The 19,296-nt window shown below is 33.4% G+C and overlaps 1 protein-coding gene across 1 annotated transcript in view; it reads left to right on the forward strand.

Annotated features, from left to right (window-relative positions):
* Positions 1-19,296, forward strand: part of PCLO (piccolo presynaptic cytomatrix protein) — a 409,431-nt gene that overhangs the window by 297,824 nt on the left and 92,311 nt on the right. The window contains exons 11-13 of the mRNA XM_025379373.1: positions 15,068-15,176; positions 15,682-15,749; positions 16,813-17,027. Of these exons, the coding sequence (XP_025235158.1) occupies positions 15,068-15,176; positions 15,682-15,749; positions 16,813-17,027 (392 nt within the window). The remainder of the gene's footprint in view (positions 1-15,067; positions 15,177-15,681; positions 15,750-16,812; positions 17,028-19,296) is intronic.

Raw genomic sequence — 19,296 nt, forward strand, 5'->3', positions numbered from 1 at the left:
ATTTCGTTGTAGTTTGATTTTCATTTCTCTAATGATCAGTGGTGTTAAGCTCTTTTTCATATATCTGTTTCAAACAACCAATTTTTTGTTTTGTTGAGCTTTTGTATTTTTATCATTTTGATTTCATTTATTTCTGCTCTGTTCTTTATTATTTGTTTTCTTCTACTAATTTGGGGTTTGGTTTGCTCTTGCTTTTCTGGTTCTTTAAGATGCATCATTAGATTTTTCATTTCAACTTTTTTCTCTTTTTGGTGTACACATAGCTATAAACTTCCCACTCAGTAATGTTTTTGCATAGGTTTTAGTATATGTTTCTGTTATCGTTTGTTTCAAGAAATTTTTACAATTTCTAAATTTCTTTATTGATCCACTGGTCATTCAGGAGCATATTGTTTAATTTCTATGTATTTGAATACTTTCCAAAATTCCTCTTGTTATTTCTAGATTTTTCCATTGTAGTAGGAGAAAATACTTGGTGATTTCCATTATTTTCATGTTTTAAAACTTGTTTTGTGACATAACATGTGGTCTATCCTTGAGTATGATCCATGTGCTGAGGAAAAGAATGTGTATTCCACAGCTCTTGGATGAAATGTTCTGTAAGTATCTATTGGATCCGTTTGGTCTATAGTGTAGATTAAGTCTCATGTTTCTTTGTCTGATTTTCAGCTGAAAATGGGGTTTTGAAGTCTCCAACTACTATTGTAATGGAGCCTACCTCTCTCTTTAGCTCTAATATTTCCTTTACATATCTGGGTGATCCAGTGTGGGGTGCATATATATTTAAAATTGTTATATTCTCTTGCTGAATTGACCTCTTTATCATTATATAGTGACCTTCTTTGTCTCCTCTTATAGCTTTTGTCTTGAAATCTACTTTTTCTAAGTATAGTGACTCCATGTATTTGAATAGTTTCCAAAATTCCTCCTGTTACTAATTTCTGGGTTTCTATTTTTGGTTTCCATTGGCATGAAATATCTTTATCCTTCCCTTTATTTTCAGTCTATGTGTGTCTTTACAGGTTAAGTGTATTTCTTGTAGGCAACAGAACAATGGGTCTTGTTTATTCACCCATTCAGCCACTCTATATCTTTTGATTGAAGTATTTAGTCCATTTACATTCAATGTTATTACTGATAAGTTAGAATCTACTCCTGCCATTTTGTTGTTTATTTTCTGATCTTCTCTTCCTTCTTTCTTTCCTTCCTGTTTTCTTCTAGTGGATTTTTTCTCTAGTGATATAATTTAATTTCTTGCTTTTTATTTTTTGCAAATATATTGTATACTTTTTGGTTTGAGGTTACCGTGAGGCTAGCAAATACTATCTTATAACCCATTATTTTAACCTGATAATAACTGAACACTATTTGCATAAAAAAATCAAGCAAAAAGAAAACCAATAAAAACTCTATGCCTTAATTTCATCCCCCCCACTTTTTAGCTTTTGGTTGTTTCTGTTTGTATCTTATTATGCTATATATTGAAAAGTTGTTGTGGTTATTATGTTTGATTGGGTCATCATTTAATCTTCTACCTAGAATAAGAGTAGTTTGCATATTACAGTTACAGTGTTACAATAATATGTGTTTTTCTGTATACATACTATTACCAATGAATTTTGGACCATCAAGTGATTATTTATTGTTCATTACTGTCGTTTTCTTTCTGATTGAAGTGTACCCCATTTAGCATTTCTTGTAGGACAGCTCTGGTATTGAAATCCCTCAGCTTTTTTTAATCTGGGTAAGTATTTGTTTCTCCATGTTTTAAGGATATTTTTACCAGATATACTATTCTAAGGTAAAAGGTTTTTTTTCTTCAGCACTTTAAATAAGTCATATCACTCTCTCCTGGCCCGTAAGGTTTCCCCTGAAAAGTCTGCTACCAGATGTATTGGAACTCTATTGTATGTTATTTTTTTTTCTCTTGCTGCTTTACCCTTGACCTTTGGGAGTTTGATTATTAAATGCCTTTAGGTAGTCGTTATTGGGTTAAATCTGCTTGGCACTCTATAAACTTCTTGTTCTTGGATATTGATATATTTCTCTAGGTTTGGGACATTCTCTGTCTTTATCCCTTTGAATAAACTTTCTATCTCAATCTCTTCCTCTATTTCCTCTTTAAGGTGAGTAACTCTTAGATTTGCCCTTTTGAGGTATTTCCTAGATCCTGTAGGTGTGCTTTATTTTTAAAATTCTCTCTTTTATGTCTTGGTGTATGTTAAAATAGCCTGTATTCAAGCTCACTAATCCTTTCTTTTGCTTGATCAGTTCGTCTATTAAAGACCTCTGATGCATTATTCAGCTGTGTCTATTGCATTTTTCAGCTGCAGAATTTCTGCTTGATTCCTTTTAGTTATTTCATACTCTGTTAAACTTATCTGATAGAATTCTGAATTCCTTCTCTATGTTCTTGAGTTTCTTTGCATTTCCTCAACACAAATATTTTGAATTCTTTGTCTAAAAGGTCACATATCTCTGTTTCTCCAGGATTGTTTCTTGGTGCCTTATTTAGTTCATTAGGTGAGGTCATGTTTTCCTGTCTGGGCATTGAAGAGTTAGGTATTTATTGTAGTCTTTACTCTCTGGGCTTATTTGTAACTGTCCTTTTGGGAAGGATTTCCAGATATTTCAAATGACTTGGTGTTATGATATAAGCTGTGTATGCTTTAGGGGCACCCTAAGCCCAGTAATGCTGTGGTTCTGGCAGACTTGTAAAGGTACAACCTTGATGGTCTAGCACAAGATCTGGGAGAATTCTCTGGATTACTAGGCAGAGACTCTTGTTCTCTTCCCTTACTTTCTCCCAAACATAAAGTTTCTCTCTCTCTGTTCTGAGCCACATAAAGCTGGGGATTGAGTGACACAAGCACCCCTGTGGCCAACATCACTATGACTACACTGGGTCAGATCTGAAGCCAGCACAGCACTGGATCTTGCCCAAGGCCTACTATAACCACTTCCTGTCTACTGCCTATGTTCACTCACAGCCCTGGAACTCTACAATTATCAGGTGGCTAAGCCAGCCAGGCCTGCGTCTTTCCCTTCAGGGTGGCGAGGTCCACCAGGCCCCAGGTGGGTCCAGAAGTGCCATCCAGGAGCCAGGGACCAGAGTCAAAAATCTTAGAAGTCTACCTGGTGTTCTATTGTATTGCAGCTGAGCTGGCCCTCAAACAAGACGCAGTCCTTCCCACTCTTCCCTGCCTTTTCCAAAAGCAGAGGAGCCAAGCCTCACCCCATAGACAGCATATCTCTTGTGGTTCCACATGAATTTCAAGATTTTTTTCTATTTCTATGAAATATTACATTGAGATTTTGGTAGGGGTTGCATTTAATCTGCAGATCACTTTGGTTAGCATGGACATTTTAATGATATTGGGTCTTCTGATCCATAGGCACATAATATTTTTTTTATTTGTGTCTTTTTTAGTTTCTTTCATCAGTATTATCATTTTCAGTGCATAGATTTTTCACCTTCTTGGTTAAATTTATTCCCAAATAGTTTCTTTTTGTAGCTATCATATATGATATTTTAAAATCTCTTTTTCAGATAGTTTGTCAGTGTTTAGAAGTTCATAGTGTAGGCTGAGTATAGTATAGGCTGATATTTGTATGTTGATTTTATATCCTGTAACTTTACTGAATTTGTTTATTAATTATAACAGTATTTTGGTGGAGACTTGACTGTTTTCCATATATAAGATCATGTCATCTGCAAATACACAATTTTACTTTTTCTCCTCCAATACAGATGTATTTTATTTCTTTTTCTTTCCCAGTGCTCTGGGTAGGACTTCCAGTACTATGTTGATGGAATTAATGAGAATGGATACACACGTCTTAGAGAAAAACTTTCAACTTTCCATCATTGAGTATGATATTAGTTGCAGATTTGTCATACATGGATTTTAATATTTTGAGGTATATTCCTTGTATACACAATTTGTTGAGAGTTTTTTTTTTTTTTATCATGAGAGGATGTTGAATTTTGTCAAATGCTTCTACATTTATTGAGGTGATCATATGCTTTTTGTTCTTCATTTTTTTAATGTGTAGCACATGTATTGATTTATGTATGTTGAAATCTTGTTGCATCCCAGTGATAAATCCCACTTGATCATGGTGTATGATCATTTTAATATGCTGTTGAATTCAGTATGTTAGTATTTTATTGAGGAGTTTTGCATCTATGTTCATCAGGGATATTGGTCTGTAATTTTCCTTTGCAGCATCCTTATCTGGCCTTGGTGTCAGGGTAATACTGGACTTATACAATGAGTTTTGAAGTGTTTCTTCCTCTTCAATTAAAATATTAATCTTTAATTAACATTTTTATACATAGCAATTGACCGTGTTGTATTATTTCTTGTGAAGCATACTTTTAATATTTGGGTTGTGATAAAACCTATCTCCTCCTTTGTCAAAAGAAACATTTTATTTTCTTATACTATAGGATGAATATGTTTGAATTTTCCTTTTACTCTTAAATTTTGATTGAGAGATTTCTTTCTTATAACTTCTTTTTTCAGAAACATGATTTCCATTTTGTCTCATTTTACACATGATTTAAAGTTATACTTTAGTAATCTAAGCAAACTTCTGGGTATTTTATCTGTCAAATGATGTTATAAAATGAAATTTATATTGTCCCTATATCTATGTCCAGTGGAGATGGCAGTGGCAATGATGATGATTTTGCCACTAGTTCAAATAGCATTTATATTTGTTAGGAAACACTTTCCTAGTATAAATTGATGATATTTTATGTTAAAATCTATCGTCTGAGTAGTAAGATACATTTAACTAACAGTTAAAAAGGAACAGTACGGAATATATGAATATCATAAAGATTATCAACATAACTAAGGTTAAATTATTAATAATTCAGTAAGGATACTTAAAGCAGAGAAGGCAACAGTTAAGGCAAGCATTTAAGGCAAGCATTTCTCATTCCTAAGTGCATCAACTACCCTAGCTTCCTAAGTCCATTCAATTAATTATTCATTTCTATGCAATCCATATAGTATTGGTTTAGTTTATTATTGTTAACTGGTTATGGTATTCATAAGATTTGATAGTATTTTAGTCTGTTTTCTGCTACTATGACAGAATAGCAGAGACTGAATAATTTATAAAGAAAAGAAATTTATTTCTCAAATTTCTTCAGGCTGGTAAGTCTGAGATGACAGTGCTGGCATCTTGAGAGGACGTTCTTGCTCTGTCATGAAATAGTGAAAGGCATGCTCTTTCAAGTAAGCATACAACAGAGAGAGAGAGTAAGGAAATCAGGTTGAACTCATCCTTTGTATCTGGAACCCACTTTTGGGATAACTAACCCACTCCTGAAATAATGGCATTAATCCATCCATTAGGGCTTGTCCTTATTATCTCTTAAATGTCCTACCTACCTCCCAATACCATAACTTTGGCAATTAAATTGCAACATGAGTTTTTGAGGAGGCATTCAAACCACAGCAGACCAGTATTAATCTGTTAATATCATTTTATTAGAAAGTTAGTAAAAAGCATCCATTCTGGGCATTCTAACAAATAAATTGTGATATTAAACTAAGAAGAAGTTATAAACTGCAATCTACCTCAAATGAGATAATGACATTACATATCTGTTATTGGATAACTCCACATGTAATATTATTTTCTAGGGGTCAATCAAATTATACTAATGTACTCATATCCCTTATTCTGCCTCATTCAGCTGCTTTCTGATTCAGTCTGTTTCAAATAACACATAGAATGAAAAATACAATGAACTGTAGCTATAAAGTGGCTTTTGACATCTATACCAATCCTTCAAGGAAATACTGGACTGGATTGTTTTAGTGGTTGTAGTGATTAGAAATCGAATCCTATCATGATAATCTTCTAACAGGTTAGTCCACAAATCATAGCTAATTATATTCCCTTATTCATGCTAAGTATGTTTAAAAAGCATATATTTGCAAAAGTCATATTCAAGTGCAAGAAATATTACTTTCTCTGTAAATCAAATGTAATCAATTCCAATCTTTCTTTCATCTGTTGGTAGGAAATTGAATTGCATTCATCATTTGGTCCTTCCTGCCCTAAGTGCCTTGAGGAACTTCCAATTGAGGGTATTACACATTCTACAACACTGGAGTTTGGGCCTCTGTACATCAGTCCACACCACTAAGAGTGCAATATCAAAGCCTGCACACTTCCCTGATAATGAGTGGCTCCCTTAATTGTGCCCAAGTTTTCACAAAAGTAGTTTTGCCTTCATTGAGAGTCACAGAATCTAATGTACAACTTTCTAAAGGCACCTCTTGGCAATTTTTATTTAAAAAAATATGCTAGACATCTTCCATAGACAATATAAGCAAGCAGGATGCCAGTCCCTACTTCTTTTGGAATCTCCAACCACCATTTCCTCTCTAGCACTGACTCTGCACCTCCTATTCTTTTCATACTTCTTACATTATTTTCCTTCCCAGTAAGGTTCTGCCTAATTTTGCATCAATCTACCTTGAGAAATATGATATTGTCTTCTCTTCTGGGAGTGGAATGGGGAAAAGAGATAAGAGACCCAATCAAATTTTATTCATTTCTGTCACTGTTTACTCACCATAAGTGATATATCCCACAGCAACTTTCTCTTCATTCAATAATGTCTTCAGTTTTTGCATGTCCAAGTCTCCAAATAATATCAGCATGTAGGCAATTAATACAATTTCCAAATTATCATGTTGTGTTGTAATTTAAATGGCATTACAAATAATATATGTTATTTTTGCTAAGTTTCACTTATTTGAACATAGTTTGCCTTCGAGTGGGCTAGCATGTAGGTTTAGTTGGCATCAGTTTAATGAGTTTTTCTATTTACTGATATATGTATTGGCCTGGGAAATGGTTGGGGTTCATATTTCTGTACTACCATTCTGTGGGATATTAGATAAGTCATGTCACCTCTTACGTGTCACTTTTTAAATATATAGTATAACAGATTAAAACTAGAGTACTTATAAGGATCTTGCTTACCATATAACATTAGCCTAAAAAATGGTTGTGACTTGTGCTTTTGTAACACATTTGATTCATGAAATCCTTTTGAACAATATTTTTGTTGTTAACCATTAATACTGTAATATAAGTAAGAATCTGTTTATTTTACAATTATACTTTTTTTGTGATTGGAGCTAAATCTATTTTAGATAGGTGAGTAAAAAAGTCATTGACTCTAAATACTTTCGACATACTCAGATCCAGAAAAGAAACACCAGTCAGCTCAGACCATTCAACTGTAGTCTTTGGTATTTCTTAATTTTTTTTATTCAAAATGTAATGAAAAGTTTTAAAAATATGTAAATTTATTTCATTTGGGAGTTTATATATACAAGCCACACTTTGCTAATTTTAATTGCTTGTTCTTCACAAAATTTGAGCATGAAAGAAGGTACATGGAAAGTAAATTGTCCAAGATCACATCCCAAATCAATGACAGTTTCAAATATAGAATTTACCTTCTCTAATTCTGAGCAATTTAAAAAGATATCCAGGCTGTATAACATTTATCTAAAGAATCATTGTCAACAGTCCTGCCTAAAGATGGAAACAGAGTAGATTATCATAGCATATAAGTTTACATAGCAATCTGTTTCATTCATTTTATATTCAATATAAAAATACAGTGACTTAAAGCAAAAGAGTAGGGTGATACCGCAAATCTCCTATATATGTATATTTAATAATACTAAAATTTGGAAGAATATTCATTTATAAAATTTGTGTTAAAATTTTTAATGAGTTTAAAATTATATTATCTTTATATTATGAAGAGATAAGATTATGACTTATCACATTTTTAAATGTATAATGGAGTAAAATTTTGGTATTTTGCATTTAAATCAACTTTGGGTTTAGTGGCATTAATGATAAATATTTGTCTGCTTGGCATGTAGATTTAAACCAAATTTAGATTCAGACTGCAGATTGGATGTCCCATGCTGAGTTAACCAATCCAAATGTTACAAATCTAACAATGTAACAATGCCGAGAGAAAAGGAACTAGGTAAGGGGGATACCATTAGAGCCCTGGGGAGCCAAGACCAAGCCAAAGAACCTGGACAACTGCCACTGAGAGGGCCGTGAGAGGAGATGTGGGAAGTGCAAAAAAGAAAAATTAGATGACATGATTTCTATGCTTGGGGAAGTTTTACTATATATGTCGAGAACAGCTATAGATAAGGAAAATAATTAAGAACAAAATGGAAATTTTAGGATCCTAAAGTATTTTTTAAATTTCTTATGTAAACCTTCAGCTCAAAAAATGCATATTCACAAGTTGTAAACAAGCAGTTGTTTTGTGTTTCCCATTCTGTCATATTGTATTCTCCATCATAGGATGGAAATAAAACTAGAGCAGTCATCTAGCAAGTACAATCCCCTTGAGGGAGTCAAGGATGGAGGATTAACCAACTTGCTCAAGGGCGCCACAACTAGTAAATAACCAAACTACATGTGAACACAATTTGATTAGGGTGAAAAGAAAGTGTCAACAGTCAACTACCAACAGCAAGGTGGCTCATAAACCTTCTGATAAAGAAAATATTTGTCTATATAAAAGTAGTGTGTATTCTGTTTATTGAGAGAGAGGCAAATTTTAACTTTTAATGCTAAATATTACACAGAGCTCTATTTGAAAGCATTATTCCTATAGTTATTGGGTAAAAAAAAAATTATTATAGTTTTTAAACCAACTAAGATTTCATTTTCAATAAACTGAAATTCAGAGTACCTTCCTTACAGTACATCTCAAGCAACAGTGTCCTAGTTAATAGCAATTGTTCTTATGCCCTTATTCAGGTTGTGATGTTATTTTAAACTCACAACCCATGTACATCAGGGAAACAAGGTGTATCTAAGGGTACCTATTGAATAGGACCTGGAGAATGGTGAGGGGGCTAGAAGGCAGATTGAGCCTACTTTGATGAAAGTAGGCCAATTTTTATATATTTTGTATATTGAGGCTCTATTTTAAGTTTTGTTTGAACCATGAGTAAAAAAAACAAAAATAATAGCAATAGTAATAACGAAAAATGGCAATATTATTATGAGATTAGCTCTTCAACACAATACTTTTCAACTTCACCATTTTATAAATGGGTAAAGAGATTGTACATGTATACACCATGGAATTCTATTCATCCAAACAAAGGAATGAGATCTCATCATCTGCAGCAACATGGCTGGAATTGGAGGTCATTATGTTAGATGAAATAAGCCAGTCATAGAAAGTAAAATATTGCATGTTCTCACTCCATATGTAGGAGCTAAACATGTTGATCTCATACAGATGGAGAATAAAATGATGGTTGCCAAAGGCTGGGAAGGATTTGAAGTGAGGCATGAAGAGGCTGGTTAATGGGTACAAAAATACGGTTGGAGAGAATAAATAAGATCCAGTTTTCAATAGCACAGTACAGTGAATATACTTAACAATAGTGTATTAGTCAGGGTTCTCTAGAGAGATAGAACTAATAGGATATATGTATATATGAAAAGGAGTTTATTAAGGAGAACTGACCCACACGATCACAACATAAAGTCACATGATAGGACGTCTGCAAGTTGAGGAGCAAAGAAACCAGTAGTGCATCAGCCTGAGTCCCAAAACCTCAAAAGTAGGAAGCCAACAATGTTCAAAGGCCCAAGAGTCCCTGCAAACCACCGGTGTACATCCAAGAGTCCAAAAGCTGAAGAAGTTGGAGTCTGATGTTCTAGGGCAGGAAGCATCCAGCACAGGAGAAAGATGAAGGCCGGAAGACTCAGCAAGTCTTCTCTTTCCAACTTCTTCTGCCTGCTTTATTCTAGCCACACTGGCAGCTGGTTAGCTGGTGCCCACCCAGACTGAGGGTGGGTCAGCCTCTCCCAGCTCATTGACTAAAATGTTAATCTGATTTGGCAACACCCTCACAGACACACCCAGGAGCAATACTTTGCATCCTTCAATCCAATCAAGTTGACACTCAGTATTAACCATCACAGAGAGTTTATTGTATATTTCAAAATAAATGTACTCAGGAAAATATACCTTAGTTTTGAATCTCTTATTATGACTGTGTCTCCTTATTCTGTAAATAAGCAGGACACTATTCAAATACTAATTTTTTCCTTTATCAAAGATTCTCCCCTTACTTTCTTTTTACTACTTCTTTTCATCCTTCTTTCCTTTCTTCCATCCTTCTTACCTTTCTCACTTTTATATAAATAGATCAAAATTATAAAATGTGAAAAATATATAAAGTTTAAAAATAAAATCCACTTATCTATGTCTTTCTCATACATTAACACTGCCTAACATTAAAATGAATGAGCAATTAGTATAATTGATTTGGACAGTTGTATTGAAACCCACTTGCAAGATGTGTTTGCTATTGACTCAGCCAGGGGAGATGGCCACGTTCAGCTGATCTTTTGCTGCTGCTGCTAGTGCTTTATAGAAGACTCCTGAGAGAGGTTGTTCAAATTTGGAAAATTAACCTATAGTCATGATTAATAATCTTAGTATGGAAAAGATAGCAAACAAATTTCAAACAATTTATACTACATATTTTTAAATTATGTTTGGGCTTTTATTTTTTTCAAGGTCTACTCCTGTGTTTTTTCATTTATTTATTCATTTATTAACATATTCATTTTCCTTTATCTTATTTTATTTTCCCATTCTTCTCTCCCTTCTGTGAACAACTATTATAATTTATGAGATGCTTGGCATTTATTCATAAAATATGTAATGATTTATTTTGCATGCATATTATTTAAATCAACATAAATACCATTACCTTATAGGTCAGATCCTGTTTCTCACTTGTTTTTAACTTGGCAAAGACTTTAGGATGGATCCACCTTCTGGTGTTAACACCTGGTATGGTCTGTTTCTTCCAGCCTCTGCCAAGTATTTTCATCATGAGCTTTCACAGTACTCTCAATGCCTCTTTCGCTTGATACCTCCACCTCCTCACAAATACCTACCCACAAAGAGAATTTTTAGGTGATAGAGTGTGTATATGCTTAATTTAACTACATTCTGCCACATTGCCCTCCAGAACAGTTTCACTCATGTGCATTCTCATTAAAATAATTACATGTTTATAAATTGTAAATAAGAGGTTGTTTTATTTTATCTACTTATAGTCATAGTATTCTCACATTATAGAGAGAAAATAAACCAGAACAACCATCAACCAAGAATATCTCCTTGATGAAGTCAAGGTCACCAATCCCACATCCCAATCAACACATGGCATTTTATGGTTTTCAAACGTGTCCCAATATGATGACAGTTAGGTAATATATTATGACTTCAATTTGCACTTTCTAATGACTAATGAATCTGGGGTTTTCTTCATATACTTGCAGAAGTTTTGGAACTTCCTCCTGTGTGATCTTTATTTTACTAATTGCTTAGATATTTCCAATTGTTTTCTAGTAGACTATCATTTTTATTAACTTTTATAACATCATAAAATGTTAGACATAAACAAAGGGGATGAATTGTGTAGTGCCTACCACATATGAAGTGTTAGAAAAATACATGTGGAATGAATAAAATGAACAGAAATCATGAACTTTTGTGTGGCATATGTTTGGGTGTAGAGTAACCTGTAGGAGTTTTAACTACCTGAATAATTTTAGTCAATAAGATGTTTTTGATGTAATGGTAAATAATAAATATAGATCAAGAAATAACATAACATGAAATTTTGTATTATAAAGAGAGGAATAACTTTTGCCCATTTAAGGAGCATAGAGTATTAAGTAGTCCTAGAGATTATGAAAATACATATTTCAGAATATTTTATGTTAATATTTTTAAAGTTCTAGAATTACCTAATTATTGTCTTTTTCGGTGTTTAGTAGCCTATTAAGCCAGAGACTTTGCAAAAAATCCTATCATCACTGCTACACATTCAGCAAAAATCCAGACTTTCTTAATTTCCTGTTAAAAGCTATTAAAGGCCAGGCATGGTGACTCAAACCTGTAATCCCAGCACTTTGGGAGGCTGAGGCCAGTGGATCACTTGAGGTCAGGATTTCAAGACCAGGCTAGCCAATGTGGTGAAACCCTGTCTCTACTAAAAATGCAAAAACTAGCTGGGAGTGGTGGTGGGTGCCTGTAATCCCAGCTACTCAGGAGGCTAAGACAGGAGAATCACTTGAACCTGGTAGGCAGAGGTTGCAGTGAGCCTAGATCATGCCACTGCACTCTAGCCTGGGTGACAGAGCGAGACCGTGCCTCAAAAAATAAATAATAATAATAATAAGCTATTAAAATAGGTACTTTCAAGGAATTTAATTGAAGTCTCATCTGTGCAGTTTCATCCCTGAAATTTGTAATAATCTAAATACTTTAAATAAGTATTTAAATAATTTAAATAAAAGAAAATACAAATGTTTACTCATAATACTAAATAATAAATATAATTCACATGGGTACTATTTTCCAGAAAATCTTTCTAAAACGCAGTGTAAAAAGCTGTCTTGAGATAGAAAATGCTTACATTCAAACCTATTAAATGATAAAATACATTATTGAACATCCACAGAGCATAATAATTTTCAACAAATTTTTGCATGCATTTTTAAATAGTTTATATAATTTTACAATTAACAAATATTTTTCATATATATTTGAAATGCCATATTTAATTTTCATACCTACTAGGACCTCTTTTGAGATAAACGAGGAGTGATTTGTTATACCTGTACATCATTCATTATTTTAATATGGCTCATAGAATTTGTAGGAAGATAGACAATAGAAAAGGGAAATATTACTAAATGACTGTGTTCAGTGGTCATCTTCCCTATGGTGTCTCACTGTAGGCAACGAGCCAGGATAAAAAAATTGTCCCAATCTTTTGAACTGCAGCACTGAAACAACTAGGGTGGGAAACTGAGGTGGGGCAAAAAGAATTTCCATTGGTGTATTGTGGTATGGAGCAGATCATGTAGTTTACAGTGTCAGGTATATATCCAGGCAAGACCCTAGTTATCTGTATAATTTTTTCAGAAATTTTATTAACGATAGTAGTTTTTTAGAAGCATTTTTAAAAATTTTACAGGATAATTATGTTTTGTAAATTTGCCCTTTTATTTTGGCATGTGAAGAATGAACAGGTAAATTCAACAGAAAAAGCATGAAAATAAGTGACTATTCCTTTTCATAGTATGTGCTCCTGCAGAAATGTGACAATGCAATTTCTGAATTATAATAACTTTGAATTCAAAATCATCTGTTTATTAATGTAATCTTCTTCCTTATTTTTTTTAAAAAGTGCTTTATTTTCCTCTTTCAGCGTGCTATATTTTTCTTTAGTGGTGTTGTCACTGTCTTTTACATAATTTTCTCATTTTATATGTACAACATCCTGGGATTGTTGAAATAAACCTAAGGCCCATCTGAAGATAAAGTTTCCTTGGAGTAAGTTATAGAAAAGTCATTCTTGTTTGTGTTATTGTGAGCCTTTTTATGGACTTCTTTTACTATTTGACTATAGTTTAAAAGCTTTTCCCTTTCTTACTTGCAAGTGATAATATGCTTTCTAATATATATCATAATCATTAAAACTTTTAAAGACACAATCATGCCATGTTTAGAATTTTCCACTGGAGCCAATGATGATCAATAGGTAATTTCACATAGGCATCTGTGAAGCTCGTTTTAAACCTAATGGTTCAGACCAGGCATGGTGGCTCATGCCTGTAATCCCAGCACTTTGGGAGGCAGAGGCGGGTGGATCATTTGAGGTTAGGAGTTTGAGACCAGCCTGGCCAATGTGGTGAAACCCTGTCTCTACTAAAAATACAAAAACTAGCCGGGTGTGGTGGCACACACCTGTAATCCCAGCTACTTGAGAGGCTGAGACAGGAGAATCCCTTGAGCCTGGAAGGCGGAGCTTGTGGTGAGCAGAGATCGCAACACTGCACTCCAGTCTGGGTAACAGAGTGAGACCTGTCTTAAAAAAAAAAAAAAAAAACTAATGGTTCAACAACATAATTGTAGTATTTAGACATTTTTCTCAAATAAAGCTGGTAGAGTTCACAAATACTTGAGCACTACCTTGGATGGGTTCATCTACTATATATACCCAGTTCACATAGCTGCATGTCAGAACAATGTGAATCATGCCACACATGGACCCCTCAATGACTTTGACAGCTCACATAAAATGGACCAAAGGAGCTAGATGTAAAATATTGAAATATTAATTATGTTATACTTTTATTTTTTCTGTGAAATTATCTTTTTAGATAGGAAAAATGAAATGCCCTGACCAGGTCAGGCCAGGCCAGCTACATAATTTATAAAACCCAATGCAAAATTAAAATGTGGGTTCTTTGTTCAAATGTTATTAAGAATTTCAAGATGACAACAGTAGAGCATTAAACCAAGCATAGGCCTTTCTGAGCACAGGGCCTTGTACTGGTGCACAGGTCACATACCCATGCAGCTACCCTTCCTATAACCTCCCTAGTATTCCTCAATTCAGGGATGTCTGGCATGCAGTGAAGAAAAAGACACGAAGTGGCATTCTATTTCATCTGGAGAAAATAGAAGCTACAACAGTTTCTGAAATGGAGAAATCCAAATGACTTTTTTCTACTACTCCCATTTCATGATAAAATACCAAATACATTCCTCTAGTAGCTTGTTCCCCACAGAAAAATTATATTGGGGGTTCTAATTGTTTGTTTTATTTCCTATACGAAATTGGTCTAAGCAGTATACATTCAATAATGTTTTTTATGGCAGTGTGAACAGAATGCATGCGTTTGATAATACTAAACAGATTTTCAAAAGCAAAATTTTGCATGTTGTATTAAATATATTTTATGTGTTCAGGTAAGTTAATGAGATCAAACTACATCATGGTTTTGGTATTAATGTTGCAGAGAACTTGGAATTGATGTTCTCTGAAATGGTGTGCTGAGTTGACTTCTAAATGCAAATAAATGTCTTCGATGCCCTATGTACCCAGACTGGAGATAGCACACATTTGATTTTATATTCAATTTGTCTTTTTAGGGATGCAAGTATTGGAATGGAATGGAATTCCCTTGACTTCTAAAACATATGAAGAAGTTCAGAGTATCATTAGTCAGCAAAGTGGGGAAGCAGAAATATGTGTAAGACTGTGAGTTTTTCCCCATCTTTCTGTTTCCATTTTTTGGCTATCCATGACTCTTTTAATTTAAAATTGTTAAGGTGGAACCTTTGCCAGTTAGCAAGATTTTCTGTAATTATAAAATAAAGTGAATCAAAGCCTAAAGCATAGAAAGAATTCAGCTAACTTAGTTTCTGATTGTGTCAACAGCCTCTACCCTTTCATGCTTTTATGGAAACGTGCTTCATTTAAATGAAAGCCTGAACCCATTTAGATTTCATGGATATGTATTTACAAATGAACTTACACTTAATTCATAAAGATTTCACCTTAAATAATCATTTTTATCAGCTCTGACTTTTAACAGCATTGCAACTATATATTTGTTTAGGAGGGTAAGCATGCTTTGGAGTTGCTTTATATCATTAACCACTTCTCATTTACCTACTGAAAAAAATTAAGGGTAGTTGGAAAAAAGTGCTGTTTGTCTCAGATTTCCTCAATATCTTTCTTAATGTTTTGTTTTAATTTTTAGGGACCTCAATATGCTATCAGATTCTGAAAATTCCCAGCATCTGGAACTTCATGAGCCACCAAAAGCTGGTAGGTAAAAGAAATTTAGTTTCAACTGTAAATAAAGAGGTAGATATAGAAGTAGTTGGAGAGGCATATGTAATTGTAGATGAAGATATAGACATAAACACAGATATAGACCGAGATAAACTTATGAATAGATTGTTAAATATATTTATATAATTATAAGCAAAATCTAGGGCATTGTAGCTACAGTTTTAGCATTCTGGGGAAATAAGTATTTGCATGTTAGTCCCCTTAAACAAGTTCACGTAAAATCCTTGCTGCATGAATACACAGTTTTAATTCTTTAAATATGAATTCATCCTTTGAAAGTAACGCTTGGAGCCATTTCTTTTTGGGTTTACATAATTTTTAGAGCATACTTGATTCTTTTTAGAATAACTGGGTTTAAAAAAAATCTTATTTCTGAACCTTTTCATTTCCTTTTTATAGTAAACAAAAATCAACATGTAATTTCATAAGTACACGGTGAGATAGATTTAATTCTTTCTTTGGATAACAAATATAATCTACAAATTTGTTAGATCTATTGTAAGATTAAAAATATCACCTTTTCCTATGTTAAATAAATTTTTGTTGAGCACTTTCTACTCTTACAGCCACAGTTCTAGTAGTCTGGCTTATTGCACTAAGCACAATAGACCAAGTGCTATACGAATTTTAATACATTTGTAAATATAAATAAACCCATTAAAACTTTCCCCTTAGAAAATTTTCTCCTTAGAGAAAGAATGATGTAAAATTTAGGGAAGGAAAAGCAGCTAATCATACAAATTAAATTCCAATGGATAAAATAGGATATTGCATCATTCAAACAATTCTCTATGTAAAATATTAAAAACATTTTTCTGAAGGTGCAACAGGAACTTCACTATTCCTCTGTAATTCAGCATTATGTTACTCTTCTTGTAGACTTCCTTGGAAACTGATACATAGAAGTGCAATTAAGTTAATTTCATTTTTAAAGTTTAGCTTATTTTATAAGTAATGTTTTACCTTTGTCACCTAGAACTCACATAGTTCCATGGTATTATGGAGAAGTATGTAAATCTATTTCATTTTGTTGTAGTGGATAAGGCGAAATCCCCAGGGGTTGATCCTAAGCAGTTGGCAGCAGAACTCCAGAAGGTTTCACTACAGCAGTCACCGCTGGTTCTGTCATCGGTTGTTGAAAAAGGATCTCATGTTCATTCAGGTCCTACATCAGCAGGATCCAGTTCCGTTCCCAGCCCTGGGCAACCAGGGTCCCCGTCAGTGAGCAAAAAGAAGCACAGCAGCAGCAAGGTGAGGAGTGTTTGATGTGACCTCTGACCCACTTGTTTTCTAGCTCTTTTTTCAGACCAGAGATAGAAAATAAAATATCATTTTCTAAAGTATTTTTCTTATGATTTCTCATTTCCAGATGATCTGTCAAAACAAGAAACATTTTTTCTCTTCTGAGTACAAAACTCATCAAGATGTACCAGGATGATGTATTTCTACATCTTTTAAATATTTCAGTAGTTATTATGAGGAGCTTGAAAAATGTCTCTGATACTTTATATTTTCTGGCTCTCTTTGTTGTTGCATGTATCTGAGCTTTGTATACAGAATATTAGCTTTGCATCTTTTAGGAAACAAAAGGTACATATTACATTAGATTTTATAATTAAGTAAAAAGGACACAGCGATAAAGAAAATTTAAGACAATAACAAACAAGGAAAACCAGTAACATATTATCACCACTTTGAACTTTATCCTCAATTCCATATTAAGCATTTTTTATTGATGCAAATCTTCATTCAAAACAAATGCTTCCAATGCTATTGTTTCAAAGTGCCAAGGAATTTAAAAAAAAATAAAATTATTTTTTAACCTTATAAAAAGCAGAGGAAATATAGACAATTGATGATTTCCCTCATAGATTTGATTCTTAAGAAAAACTATCCCTGTAGTTGATAAATACATGGGGAAAAAAGTGTCCTTTTGTTTAAACATGAATAAAGGTTTATCTTTATATAGTGAAATATATAGGAAGGACAGGCTATATATGCTTAGGTCAAGTGACCAGACATAAAAAATAAAGTTTGTTTTTTAACTATAAAAATACAGCAGATGTCACCAAAAAGAGAATCCTTTTATTCAGAAGCAAACAACAAAAGTAGGTTGACCTTAATCATTGCATCATAAAATGATTTGTTTGAAACTAAATATAGAAAAGCTTCATAAGCAAAGTAATTTCAAGGGCAGTTAGACTAAATTTTGAAATAAGTTTTAACACAACTACATTTTACCACAAGCAATTATGTGCTAATTTTGAATAATTACCTTATAGAGGCTCTATTTTGATAATCATTTAAAAATAATTAATAAACTAGCCAACTAAAATACCAACATAATTAATACTAAATTCTGTTTTGTAGATGTTTCTATGTTATAAAAATATAATTTGAACATATTTGAAAACAACTTCTTTTTAAATTAAGCAATTAACCGTCTCATACAATATTGCTTATATTTTTAAATTTTAAATTATTTTAAATTAACAAATAAAACTCATATATGTTTATACTGTACAGCATGAGGTTTTAAAATATGTATACATTGTGGCCGGGCATGCTGGCTCATGCCTGTAATCCCAGCATTTTGGGAGGCTAAGGCAGGCAGAGCACTTGAGACCAGGAGTTCGAGACCACCCTAACCAACACAGTGAAACCCCATGTCTACCAAAAAATACAAAACTTAGCCAGGTGTGGTGGCATGTGCCTGTAGTCTCAGCTACTCAGGAGGCTGAGGTGGGAGAACCACTTGAACATGGGACACGGAGTTGCAGTGAGCAGAGATCACACCACTGCACTCTAGCCCAGGGGACAGAGTGAGACTCTGTCTGGAAAAAAAAACAAACAAACAAACATGAATACGTTGTGGAATGGCTACATTGAGCTAATTAACATGGATTACCTCACTTATTTTTTGTGGTCCAAACACTTTAAATCTACTCTTCATTCCTCTGAAGTATTTGGCTTAAAAAAAATTTTTTTTAAATCTACTCTCTTCACAATTTTCAACAATATAATACATTTACTATTAACTGTAGTCACCATGTTGTATAACAGAGCTTTTAACTTCCCCCTAAAAGAAGTTTGTACCCTTTGACCATATTCCAATCTTTCCTTTTCTCTTAGCCCCTGGTAACTACCATTCTTCTCTATGCTTCTATAAGTTCAATTTTGTTAGATTCCACATATGAGTGAGATAATGTGGCATTTATCTCTCTATGCATGAATTAGTCCACTTAACATAATGTCCTTCAGGTTTATCCATCTTATTACAAATGACAGGACTTCCTTGTTTTTTAAGGCTAAATAGTATTCTGTTGTGTATATATAACACATTTTCTTTACCTCATAATCAATTGATAGACACTTAGGTTGGTATTATATCTTGGCTATTGTGAATAATACTGCAATGAACCTGAGATTGTTGGTATCTCTGACGTACTGATCTCATTTCCTTTGCATATATGCTCAGCAGTGAGATTGCTGGATCATATGGTAGCTCGATTTTTAATTT

This window comes from Theropithecus gelada, chromosome 3 (assembly GCF_003255815.1).
Source record: "Theropithecus gelada isolate Dixy chromosome 3, Tgel_1.0, whole genome shotgun sequence".
Classification (NCBI taxonomy): domain Eukaryota; kingdom Metazoa; phylum Chordata; class Mammalia; order Primates; family Cercopithecidae; genus Theropithecus; species Theropithecus gelada.